Source organism: Gopherus evgoodei, chromosome 2 (genome assembly GCF_007399415.2).
Source record: "Gopherus evgoodei ecotype Sinaloan lineage chromosome 2, rGopEvg1_v1.p, whole genome shotgun sequence".
Lineage (NCBI taxonomy): Eukaryota > Metazoa > Chordata > Testudines > Testudinidae > Gopherus > Gopherus evgoodei.
Window position 1 is genome coordinate 263,985,506 of NC_044323.1, and position 13,873 is coordinate 263,999,378.

At 44.2% G+C, this 13,873-nt stretch overlaps 1 protein-coding gene across 1 annotated transcript in view; it reads right to left on the bottom strand.

Annotated features, from left to right (window-relative positions):
• Positions 1 to 293: 293 nt before the first annotated feature.
• Positions 294 to 13,873, bottom strand: part of ANGPT1 (angiopoietin 1) — a 224,628-nt gene continuing 211,048 nt past the window's right edge. Inside the window, exon 9 of the mRNA XM_030553702.1 lies at positions 294 to 2,636. Coding sequence (XP_030409562.1) covers positions 2,476 to 2,636 — 161 coding nt within the window. The 3' untranslated portion in view covers positions 294 to 2,475. The remainder of the gene's footprint in view (positions 2,637 to 13,873) is intronic.

Genomic DNA, 13,873 nt, shown 5'->3' on the forward strand with positions numbered 1-13,873 from the left:
ACTAAGAATGTGGAATATAACCTGATTATTTTAACCAAGAAAAATGAGTAAAATAAAACCCAGATACATATTTTAAAGGTAAGAAGATATTCATTTGTCCACAAAATACTAGTGAGGGTTCCTGCATAAGAAGTCTGAACATTTGAACATTATTGAGAAAGAGAGATGTCACTATGTTAGACGACATATCATTCTGCCACAAAAATGCATGCTCAAAACAAAGCAAAGGACAGAGTCAGCAAATATTTTAAATTGTTTTATTATAAAGGACAGGAACTCATGTCCCCATTTTTTTCAAACCCAGATAAATAAACAGTATATATCATGCTTTTGGTTTTTTTTTTAATGTTTTGTCTTTTGCAACAGTATCTACAAAATGGCATTCCTAACTCAGAGACCTGGAAAAAAAGAAAAATTGTGAGAACACAGAGGAAGGCAGACCACAGTTTTTGCATCCAAACGACGACTGTACACATTGCGAAGATTGCTGGAAACAGGCAAAGCAGCACTAGGAAGAACTGCTGAGCAAAAAATTGTTGGGTAATTTAACCCACAGAACACAAAAAATTAACTCCTTGGGCAGGATTGTTTAAAAAAAAAAAAATCACACAGATGCATAAAAACAAAGCCCTCCCTACTTGGAAAACTTTGAGCTATCAAAATTATAAAAGAATCCTGTGGTGCTCCTTGTTCTTTCATGTTGCCTTAAAAAAATCTATAAAAAACAAAACAAAACCCCACAACCACTAGATTGTTATTTTGTCTGATTTCAACAACAGCTTTTTTTTAAAATAAAACAAAAACAAACAACCCCAGCCACATACGTTTAATGGGTCTGATCTTGTTCCCATTTCAATCAATGGACATTTTACATTTGATTTCAATTGGAGTAGGATCAGCCTCTTAATTTTTCTCAAAGCAGGAATTGAAAGTAGAAACTAATTTCCAAAATTGATTTCCCCATCAGATTATGTCAACAGAGGTTTTTAAATGGAAAGTATAAGCTTTAAGGTGGGATGCAACCTAACTTCTTTGCTACAAACTTTCTTTTTTCTTATAGGCGTCTTAAATAGTCCAATATTTGGAATGTGCAGCTCACCCTGCACCCAAGCCACATTTTTAGTATGACAGAAATTACTTAATATCACACATTTTTATGGAAAGTAACGTGTAGCACCTTTCTAGAGTTAGTTTAATATTATATCCTGTTGTAGTTTTGCATTCATGTGCATTGAATAGGTCAAAGCAGCATGTACAAATTAAATGGCCATTATTCTTACTGTAGAGATATAAACATGCTATTTACAATTCATAATTATAATTATTCCTTTATTTTCTATAATGTTGTGATGAATACTTTTTATAGTAATAGCTGAAGCAGAGTGCAAAGCTGGCTTGCTTCAGTTATTCACAAAATAGGTGAAATAATATAGTGAAGAAATGAAGATCTAATAACAATTTAAAATAATTAATGCTAACGTGTGCACATGCAAAGATATTTTAAAATGAATCCATCCAGGTAAACTACATGTTTATGCCATTTTTATACACCCTAACACTCTGCTTTCCTGTGTACTTTGTAAGGAAATCGTATATGCAAAATAACATATTTCTTCATGAAATATTTCACATTCTTTAAACTTTCCTCCAATTTTTCAATGTGACATTCAGACTGTCCTTAATGCAGGCAAAAGCTGCAGGGGAAAAAAAACATGGTTACTTTTGTTATCACACTATAAATCCTAGCTCAAGGATTATGCCAATTATCTGGATTACCTACACTTACTTTGCCCTAACAGTGCTGAGCAATTGACAATTTTCTGCATATTATCCTTATCATTCTTCATGCACTGTGACTCAGTATGTTTATCAGGAACATGTTTTACATTTGAAAAGGGCTGAATGAAAAATAACTCTAGCATACAATATCTGATTCTGGGTTTAAGAGAATTCCATCCGTCTAACTTCAGTTCACTTAAGAAAGACAATGATTGGAGTGGTCATATTGGATAGTTTCAGATGTACATTAATAAAAGCTTGTCTGTAATACTTTTGCATAGATGTGATGCCATTTCTCTGCTGAAAACTATTCTTCTCAATAGATTATGGTAGATTTGCTTCTGTTCTTCAATATTATCCAGTATATTTTTGCATCTTTTACACACAGGAAAAGACATCTGCCGACAGACACTAGATTCAGTCATGATAACAGGAACACAAAGTTCACTTGTTCTCCTCCACTGGAAAAATCGTTATAGCCACTTCTCATAAGCCAAGCCATCCCAATGTCATCAGCATATGGGCTGATTTGTGTAGAGTTTTTGCAGGCTATGAAGGAATAGTGGAGTAACTTTGTGTAGCTCCTACTTGTTGCTTTCATTAAGCCCCCAGCCTTTTAATTCTGAAGGTTACACAAGAAGTTCTTCAGATAAGAGTGATATTGTGTTTTGTTTTTGTGTCCACTGCTGAGTGCATTTAAAAGTCTAAGGGCCGAATCATCATAGTTGTTGAACGTAAGGAATAGCTGGGACCTTTGAAGTAGTGCCACTTTATCCCATTTAGTTTTCCATGATTTTGTCCAGCAGTATAGAACATTCCATTCAGATTGGAAGGACCGCAGGCATCAAACCACCAGCCTGAAACAATTAAAAACAAGGAATTAAACTGCCAGTTAACAAAGCATTTCCATTTTCTTTTAACAGCTTTAACTGATTGCCAATTTGTGGCTCCTGTAAATGTCGTTAGTAGGGCAAAGGTTTTGTTTTATTGCTGTGTTGGGTTATTTTGTGTTCAAGAGAATGCACATTGAGTTGTGCACTGAGTATGCATAGTATGACAGATGGCATAATATGGCTGATGTGATGGAACAAAATAACTATGGATAAAATAAAATGGATTACATGTTAATACAGTACTTTAATTTCCACCTCTCACAACTGATGTAAGTACAGTAGTCAAATTAATACTTCATAATGTATAATTTCACCTCTTGTGATTTTTTTCTCAAATTTATTCATTTGAAAGTATTCAGCAAAACCTGTCATTAATTTGTTAAATCTAAGGTATGTATGTTAACCTGTCTTGCTTAATTTTAATTGATCAAATGAGTCATATGATTAGTTTCTGTTCTCTGATTGGATAAGTGTAATTCTTATCAGGTAGATAGTATGAATGCTTGAATAAATAGAAAGTAAAATTTTACTTTCAAAATGTGGAATGAAAGATTTACAACTAAATGCTCGAAACAAAGAGGAGCAAGGATTAGTGGATCTTTTTTTCCATTTAAATATCGCAAAAATACAACTTCTTGTTCATCAGTTTGTCAAAACAAGCAGATTGCTGGGTCTGGAAAAACCCAATATAGTATAATCAGCCCAATTTAGGCAATATATTGTTACCATAAGAAATTCAATACTAGAGCCTGCATATATTCTATCAGTTGGACTATGTTGTTATTATTTATTTATAGTATGGTAATATGCAGAAGCCCATTGTTCTGAGTGCTGTAGAAACACAGAGTAAGAGACAGTCTCTCTCCCAAAGAACTTACAGTCTAATTTAAAAGAAGATGCAACAGGTAGTGGTTACAAATAATTGAATGGACAAGCAAGGGATTAGAAGGCTAACACTGGTTGGAAATCCATGGTTAGAAATCCATGGTCACTGATACTAGTGCTGAAGTTGTTTTTTTGTGTGAATTAAAGTATTGCCAACCTGAGGTTGTTCAAAAATCATGTGTCAGACATTCCAAAATAATGAGATTGGCTTAAAAATCATGAGAGTTTAAAAAATATAGGCTTTTTATTTTTCTTCTGTTTTTTTAACCTTAAGGCTTCTTATTTTCCAGCTTTTCACCACAACCATAGCACTAAAAACTTACTACAACTTAAAAAAAATTAAACTGATATTCTCCTAAGTAGAGTGGCTAGGCCTTAAGAAAAACATCAAATATCACAAGAAATGGCAATACTGAAAATCCTGGCTCCACTGAAGACAGTGAAAGTTTTGGCATTGAATTAGCCAGGGTCAGGATTTTACCTACTGGCCATTTACCTAGGCATTATATAAAGATGCTCAGCTAAAATTGAGGGAGGAGAAGGAATGAATCCTCTTCAGGCTGCAGAGTGAGGAGGCCCCCTCTCCATGACTGTCAAAGCCTTGGCAGCTGGATTCCCTGTTTGTGGAATGGGTCTTGCATAGTTAGAACAAGGGTCAGCAGCATCCCTGGGGTATGAATCCTCAATGCAAGTGCCTTTCATCCACATGGGGGTGGGGAGAGGCAGCATTTGTTCCAAGTCAAATTAGCTTATAAAGTTCCGCTGCTAGCTTGATAAAAATAAAACCAGGATCTTTTCCTTTTTCAATTGGGTAATCACCTTGTCCCCTTTCTATGGAAAAGTCATTGACTCCTCAGAAACATCTGTGAACCAGTTGCAAGCAGCACCAACAGAATTCTACCAGGATCAGATAACGATCGAGGAGTGCACATATTTAGTTCAGTGATGTGAGGTTTCTTTGACTCCATGGAACAATTCCATGTCGTGCAAACAAAGATGGAGCTTTTTAATGTTTAGTGTTCATTATTCCCAGTCCAATGGGAGTCCCACTCCTGAGCTGGAATTCAAAAACCGAGATTTTTTTGCAGTGAATACTTCCTCCTGTGTCAGCAGATTTTGCTGTTAGAGTTATATCTGATTATAATAATCCATTGTTTTGGGGAATTTAAACCACTGGATACAACATGACAGTGAGTAGTATACACATCCAGTGTTTATTCTACCCTTTGCAGTCAGAGCTATGTTATTTATGTTTTTAGTCTTTTAAAGTAATTTCTTAGATTTTGGATATTACTCAGTGGGGTGTTTTTTTTTCCACAAGTAACACTTCATAATCAAATCTTGGAGGGAGGATTTATGCCAGATAAATTCTGGCCAACTTTTATTTTGATACATTTGACCTCTTTTTGATTACAAAGTTATACCTACGGGGCTAATAACCAAAGACGGAGAAAGCTGGACAACTGATATACTGTAACTACAGCATGGTCTTGTAGAAACTTAAGACAAAGTTGAACAGAGAAAACCTAACACTCATGTTTAAAACTTGGAACATAGATTCAGCTGGATTCCATTTATAGTATCAAAATACAGACATGGCAAGCTGCATTAGTTACCATTTCATTTTACAGGGACAAGAGCAGCAGGAAGGTAGGACTTGATCTGGGGTTTTGCATTCAGTGGTGTCCTACAAATGCCGCCCAAAGAAAATAAAATTCTGAAATGGTACTAATAAAAAAAGTACTGGGAGGTGTTATAGGGGGAAGTTGTGAAACATTCCATCAACGTTTTCTTTTCTTAAGACTAATTCCCCCTTTAATATTTTTAGTAGTACTCTTTATCACACCACATGCTTCCAAGTATGATTATATGTGGGCTTTTTTTAGAGAGGTTTCTCATTAGTACATTAATGTGTTTTTATTTTCCCTCTTTTCGTTTTTTCAATTTCTCCCCATTCCTGTTCACAATTTTTGAGAAGCATCTTCCCATATCCCTCTACAAGCCCCCACAAGTGTTCCCAAAGCCTCTAACATCAGAGTTCTCTACTTTGAATTCAGCAGAGGCGATGCTGGGCCACCAACCAGATTTTCAGCATGGTTGTGTGTTAGGGTAGAGGGTGGATTGGCGAGAGTGGCTTTTTTTGACGAGTTGTGAGGGAAGAAGGGAAGGAAGAGGGAAGTGCAGGCTTCCCAGATAGCTGCAAAAGAAGACATAGGAATTGCCATGCTGGATCAGACCAATGGTCCAGCTCATCTAATAGCCTGTCTATACCAATACAAAACGTTTCAGAGGAAGAAACCCTGCAGGTATGGGACAGACAGACCCAGGTCAATTCTCCTCTTAACCCCCAATAGTTAGAGGTTGGCTTATGCCTGAAGCTTGAAAGATCTTATTTATTTTTAATATACTACAACAACGCTGGATATTCTTGTTATCCATTTAAATATCGAATCTTTCTTTGAATTCCAGGAAACACTTGGCCTCATGGGTATCATGTGGCAATGAGTTTCACAGACTACTTGTGTAGCAATATGATTTCCTTTTATCACTTCTAAATTGGCTACCTTTCAATTTCATTGACTGTCTCCTTGTTTTTGTGTTATGAGGTGGGTGAACAGTAGTGCCTAATCTACCTTCTTTATACTATTCATTATTCATCTTAGTGATCTCCTGCCATAGGTCAACAGTCCCAATAATTTCTGGCTCTCGCCTTTTCCGTGCTCCTATTCATTTTCATCATCCATCTGTGAACTGTCCCTCTCCTACTATATTCTTTTTGAGATAGAGGGTTCCATATTCCTGGTGAGGGCATAGTATTGGTTTATATTACGGCACTATGATATGTCCGTGTTATTCAGTATCTCATAGATTCTAACATTTTGTTTGATTTTTTTTTATGGCTGCTGCACACTGAGCTGAGATTTTCACTGTAGTGTCTACAGTGATGCCTAGGTTCGTAAGGTCAGCCATTGGAGTGAGTCATGAAGAGGAGAAGTAGGCAAAAAAGGTAGGAAAAGCAAGTCTTGAGAGCACTAGAAGGCAAGAGGCTCTGAGAAGGTTAAGGTAGGTTGTGTTCAAAATTATAAACAGTTTGTACACGTTTCTGTAAGTATCAAGACTTGTAGTTGCTTATGTCAACTGAAAAGAGCTTCCTAATTTTTTTAGTTTAAACCATCTCTAATAATTTCATTTGTATGGGAAATGTCCAGCAATCTTATGTCATACTGTATATGTCTAAACAAAATATGATTGAGAAAACATATTACTACATTGTTTTAAAACCATCTAAAGACAAAAACATTGATCCCCCCTGTTGTGATGCTCTTTTGCAACATGTTTTGTTTTTTAAATGATGCTGTTACTTCTAGTGAAAAGCTGGGAAATTTGAAACCAACAAATTTTCATTAAAAGAAATTAAATCTATTTTGAATACTTCAGATACATTCACCCTCGTATTGGAGATTTCTACTGTTCTACTGCCTTACCCGTGTTCTGAGGGTGTGTAAGAGATCATCACTAAACATTCTTGTAAAAACAGCCTAAAAATGTAACAGCTACCCATCTGAACACTGAGATGACTCTCTTATTGGTCACATTTCTCTGAAATCACACTCACGCATTTTGTGTGTTTAAAATCTGCAGTCATGAAAGCAAACAAAATACAAAAAACCCCAACGAGGTGGTGGTGGTGGCATTTGCATGTAGCTGCTGAGGAAATGGCCTTCCTAATTACCTGGTTTGTATATACAAATGGAGGCTTTCCATGCACAGATGGGTAAATGTGTAAGAGTGTTGAGGCTTATTTGAAACTATGGCCCAAACCTCTTGTCCATTAGCTACTGCCCATCAGTTTACCAGATATACTGTAATTCTGTAGTATGTTGGGTGTTTATCATGTCATTAAGTTCCAGAATGCGGGCTGCTCTTGGCTGCTTTATTCTTCACAGACTCTGTGAATGGCTTTCTGCATTGCGGGCACTTAGTGACAAGACACTTTTTATCCCTCTTCTGCTTCCTGAACCCTGTGAATGCAAGCTCACATCCATCAAACACAACATGCAGTGTTCAAGTCTGATCTGTCAGACTCAAAATGTGGCTTATTTGGGGAGAGTATGTGAGTGGCCTTGTTGGATGAACGGTTCCTTTGAAAACCCAATGTCTCTTTCTGATCCCTTGTATGTTGTGTTTGTGCCTATAGAATTTGAGCTCAGCAGCAGAGCACCTACAGGAGAGTGAAACCCTAATACCAGGATAGGCAACCTATGGCACGTGTGCCAAAGGTGGCACGTGAGCTGATTTTCAATTGCACTCACACTGCCCTGGTCCTGGCCACCATTCTGGGGGTCTCTGCATTTTAATTTAATTTTAAATGAAGCTTCTTAAACATTTTAAAAACCTTATTTTCTTTACCTACAACAATAGTTTAATTATATATTATAGATTTATAGAAAGAGAGCTTCTAAAGACGTTAAAATGTATTACCAGTACGTGAAACCTTGAATTAGAGTGAATAAATGAAGACTCGGCACACCACTTTTGAAAGGTTGCCAACCTCTGGCCTAACCTAAAATATTGAACCGTATTTTGCTTACCATTTGAAAGACAGACAGTAAACTTACTCTTATACCAGATTTGGACCTTTCTGTTATACTGGACCATAGAGGAGCAGGACAGTTTTTATGATTTCAGTAAAGCACGGTATCAACAAGACTATAATGTAGGCTATGGATAAAAGTGGAGAAAGTGTGAACATCTCTGTGACTGTAGAGAAGAAATATTTTGGTCAGAAATAAAATCAAAGGGCACATGCTTCCCGAGAGCTTTTCACATGATCTGGATTGCAAGATCCTTTTGCACAATGTCACTAGGTCACAAGGTAAAATTAACAAGGAGCATGTTCAGGGGCAGTTATGCTCTGACTTTTCTGTTAAATGTATTAGAAGATTATTTAAGTCAGTCACCATTTGGTTGTTCTTCAAACACTTTATATGCTATTGTCCATCCTTTTGTTAATAATATTTTTCATATTTCCCCTTTTTAAAGAAAAATGTCATCATATGCCAATCATTTTATATCTGAATGATAAATATATTGATAATTACTATATACAATGCTTCATGAGGATCCACTTCATATAGATCTATGTGAGAAACACAGATGAATTAAAGAAATTCACCCAGAAATTTTAAACACAGATATTTGGATACAAGGTTCAAAAGCAAGGTTGCAAGGGTTTTATGGTCATTCTTCTCTAAACTGGTAGACATTGCCATTTTGAATGTTGTCATTCCAAAAAAGGGGATAGAGAAGACCTGCAGCCTTATTTGACTACATAGCTCATGTAGAGTTGTCACAATAAAACCAGGAGCTTTATTGTAAGCTTTGGTGGGACCTCATTTGCAGATCTCTTCCTGGAAATTCACAAATAAGACGGTTACTCACCTTTGTAACTGTTGTTCTTCGAGATGTGTTGCTCATATCCATTCCAGGTAGGTGTACGCGCTGCGCGTGCACGTCTGCCGGAAACTTTTTACCCTAGCAACTCCAGTGGGCCAGCAGGTCGCCCCCTAGAGTGGCGCCAGTATGGCACCAGATATATACCCCTGCCAGCCCACCCGCTCCTCAGTTCCTTCTTGCCGGCTACTCCGACAGTGGGGAAGGAGGGCGGGTGTGGAATGGATATGAGCAACACATCTCGAAGAACAACAGTTACAAAGGTGAGTAACCGTCTTTTCTTCTTCGAGTGATTGCTCGTATCCATTCCAGGTAGGTGATTCCCAAGCCTTACCTAGGCGGTGGGGTCGGAGTGAGAGGTCGCGGCCTGGAGTGCTGCAGAGCCAAAGGCCGCATCATCTCTGGACTGCTGAACCAGGGCGTAATGGGAAGTGAATGTGTGGACCGATGACCAGGTCGCCGCCCTACAAATCTCTTGGATCGGTACGCGGGCCAGGAAAGCCAGCGATGATGCTTGTGTTCTGGTGGAGTGAGCAGTCACACGGCCCGCTGGAACGTGGGCCAGGTCGTAGCAGGTTCTGATGCAGGAGGTAACCCAGGAAGATAGCCTCTGGGAGGAAATCGGCAGTCCCTTAACCCGGTCCGCTACCGCCACAAATAACTGGGAGGACTTGCGGAAGGGTTTGGTCCTGTCCACATAAAATGCTAGCGCCCGACGTACATCTAGCGAGTGGAGCTGTTGCTCTCTGCAGGGCGAATGGGGCTTTGGGAAAAAGACTGGGAGGAAAATCTCCTGATTAACATGGAAAGCTGAGACCACCTTGGGAAGAAAGGCAGAGTGAGGCCTCAGCTGTACCTTGTCTTTATGGAAGATGGTATACGGCGGGTCCACTGTGAGGGCCCTCAGCTCGGACACTCGTCTAGCTGAGGTAATGGCCACTAGGAAGGCGGTCTTCCACGAGAGGTAGAGCAGGGAGCAAATAGCTAATGGCTCGAATGGAGGGCCCATGAGCCGAGTTAGGACCAGGTTGAGGTCCCATGAAGGGGCTGGAGGGCGGATTTGTGGATAGAGCCGCTCCAGTCCCTTCAGGAATCTCGCCACCATAGGGTGGGAGAAGATAGAACAACCGTCCATTCCCGGGTGAAATGCGGAGATGGCCGCTAGGTGGACCCAGAGGGACGACACGCTAGACCCTGGATCTTGAGGGCCCAGATGTAGTCTAAAATAGTGGTGACGGGAGTCTCCATAGGGCGAAGAGCTTTCTCTGAACACCAGCAGGAGAAACGCTTCCACTTAGCTGAGTAAGTCGCACTGGTGGAAGGCTTTCTACTGCCCATGAGAATCTCCCGAACCGGGGTAGAACAGCGCAGCTCGGAGCCTGTCAACCACGCAGGAGCCACGCCGTAAGGTGTAGAGACGGAAGATCCGGGTGACATAGCCTGCCGTGGTCCTGGGTGATCAGGTCCCAATGTAGGGGCAGGGTAACTGAGTTGGCTACTGAGAGGTCCAGCAACATGGGGTACCAATGCTGTCTGCCCCATGCTGGAGCTATGAGAATCACCCGGGCTCTGTCTCTGTGCACCTTGAGGAGAACCCTGTGTATCAGCAGAACGGGAGGGAATGCGTAACACAGGTGGGCTGTCCATGGGATCAGGAATGCATCTGCTAGAGACCCTGGTTACCGACCCTGGAAGGAGCAGAATGCTCGACACTTCCTGTTCTCCCTGGACGCGAAGAGGTCCATCCGGGGACGACTCCACCTCTGGAAGAGTGAGAGGGCGACATCCGGATGGAGGGACCACTCGTGCGAACAGAAGGATCTGCTTAGCCGATCCGCCAGAGTGTTCCGCACTCCCAGGAGATAGGAGGCGGAAAGGTGAACCGAATGGGCTATGCAAAACTCCCAGAGGCACATTGCCTCGAGACACAGGGGAGAGGATCTGGTGCCGCCCTGCTTGTTGATGTAAAACATGGTTGTCGTGTTGTCGGTGAACACCGCGACACAACGACCTTGAAGGAGATGGACAAACGCTTGACAAGCAAGGCGGACCGCTCTCAACTCTCGTATGTTGATATGGAGGTTGATCTCTTGAGGTGTCCACAAGCCCTGAGTTCTCTGGGTGCCACAGTGTGCTCCCCAGCCCAGATCTGAGGCGTCTGTGGTCAGGGATGCCGAGGGTTGGGGCGGATGGAACGGGAGCCCCGCACAGACCATGGACCGGTCCAGCCACCAGCGAAGAGAGTCCAGTACCCTCTGAGGAACGGTGACGACTGTGTCCAACGAATGTCTGGCCAGCCGATACTGCGCAATGAGCCATGACTGAAGAGGCCTCATGCGGAGACGGGCATATGCCGTTACGAACGTACAGGCCGTCATGTGGCCTAGAAGGGCCAGACATGTTCGCAGAGAGGTCAGCGGGGCTGCCTGCAAACGTAGAATGATGGCCGACAGCGACTGGAACCTGGGGAAGGGTAGCAAGGCCCTGGCCAGGGTAGAGTCCAGAACGGCCCCGATGAACTCTATCCGCTGCGTAGGGAGCAGAGTAGACTTGTCCACATTGATGACGAGGCCCAAGGCAGCAAAGAGGGTGCTGATCCTGTCGACATGGGCGCGGACCTGCAGCTCCGATGTGCCTCGGATCAGCCAGTCGTCCAGGTAGGGGAAGACATGAATGCGGCAACGTCGAAGGTGTGCAACGACGACTGCCATGCATTTCGTAAACACCCTCGGGGCCGTAGAGAGGCCAAACGGAAGGACTGCAAACTGATAATGTTGGCAGCCAACCACAAAGCGGAGAAAACGTCTGTGTTGGGGGGGGGCAATGGAGATGTGAAAGTAAGCGTCCTGCATATCAAGGGCGGCGTACCAGTCTCCGGGATCCAGGGATGGGATGATGGTTCCAAGGGATACCATGCGGAACTTCAACTTCACGATATACTTGTTGAGTTCCCGCAGGTCGAGGATGGGCCTGAGGCCGCCCTTGGATTTGGGGATTAGAAAGTAGCGGGAATAAAATCCCTTGCCCTTCTCGTTGTCCGGAACCGCCTCTACGGCTCCCTTGACAAGGAGCGCGTGTACCTCCTGACGGAGGAATTGCTCGTGAGAGGTGTCCCTGAAGAGGGACGGGGAAGGAGGGGGGGGCGAAGAAAACTGCAGGCGATAACCGGCCTGCACCGTACGCAAGACCCAACGGTCCGATGTTATTCGGGTCCACGCCGGGAGAAAAAAAGAAAGGCGGTTGGAAAACTGCGGGGAGGGATCCGGAGGGGAAACTGGTACTGCGCCCTCGGGCGCACCTTCAAAAGGAAGGCTTAGGCCCTGGAGGGGCCTTGGCGGAGCCTTGGTTCTGCCCCGCTTGGCCATCGGACTGCCTGCGGCGGTTGTTCCTGTCGTGGCGCCTAGAGAGGTCCTGCCTTGGGCGAAACTGGGGGTACGGCCGCCGCTGCCGCTGCTGGTTTTGCTGCTGGAATGGCCTGCGCTGCGTCGCAGGCGTGTGCATGCCGAGCGACCGTATTATGACCCTGTTGTCTTTGAGGTCTTTTAGTCTTGAGTCTGTTTTATCAGAAAACAGGCCCTGGCCTTCAAAGGGAGGTCCTGGACTGTATGTTGGAGCTCCGGCGGAAGGCCAGAGACCTGCAGCCAGGAAATTCGGCGCATCGTGAGCCCCGAGGCCAGGGTCTGAGCGGCCGAGTCAGCAGCATCAAGGGAGGCCTGTAGCGATGTTCTTGCTACTTTTTTGCACTCGTCCAGGATGGTGGAAAATTCCTGGCGGGCGTCCTGAGGCAAGAGCTCCGCGAACTTCCCCGCCGCTACCCACGAGTTGAAGGAGTAGCGGCTGAGGAGGGCTGGTTTGAGACCCGGAGCTGTAGCGGCCCCGCCGAATAGACCTTGCGGCCCAGGAGGTCCATCCTTCTCGCCTCCTTCGACTTGGGCGCTGGGGCCTCTTGCCTGTGGCACTCCCTGTCGTTCACCGACTGGACCACTAACGAGCAGGGTGTCGGGTGAACATATAAGTATTCATAGCCCTTCGAGTGGGCCATGTACTTTCATTCCACCCCTCGAGCGGTCGGAGGGATGGAGGCCGGTGACTGCCAGATGTTATTGGCGTTGGCCTGGATTGTCTTTATAAAGGGTAGGGCCACTCTGGTGGGCGCATCGGCGGAAAGGATGCTCACCACCGGGTCCTCAATTTCAGACACCTCCTCCGCTTGCAAGTCCAGGTTCTGTGCCACCCGGCGGAGGAGGTCTTGGTGCGCCCTAAGATCCAGCGGGGGAGGACTGGAGGACGAGGTACCCGCCACTGCCTCATCCGGAGACGAGGACGAGGAAACCCCCGGCAACAAAGTGTCCACCGGGGGGTCTGTGTGGGGCTGCACCTCCGTCCCTGGAGGGAGCTCTGAGTCCAGGTGACTGGACCTGCCATCCGCTTCCGGAGAGTGAGGGGGTCTCGATACCGTTGCCTCTGGTGGTCTGCATTCCCCCGTAGGTCAGGGGGTAATGTGTTGCAGGCCCTGGGCCTGGGAATACGCCCAAGGGGTCCAAAACCCCCACTGCTGAGGCCCTCGCTCTTGTGGGGGAGGGTCCTGGAACAGGGCCGAGTGCGTGCCCTGGCCCATGGCATAGGCGCAGTCAGTCTGGGAAGAGACCGACGGCTCCCAAGACGGCCACGGAGGCGCTGAGCCTGATTGGTATACGACTCTGTGGGCCGAGACCGATGCTCCCCTCGTTGCCGAGGCTCGGTGCCGCGACGCACATCGGTGCCGGGATCGGGATCGGGAACGGCGTGATGACCGGCACCGGGATCCGGATCGGGAGCGATGTCGGTGCCGGGAGCGGGACCGCGACTCTCGATGAGCGCGG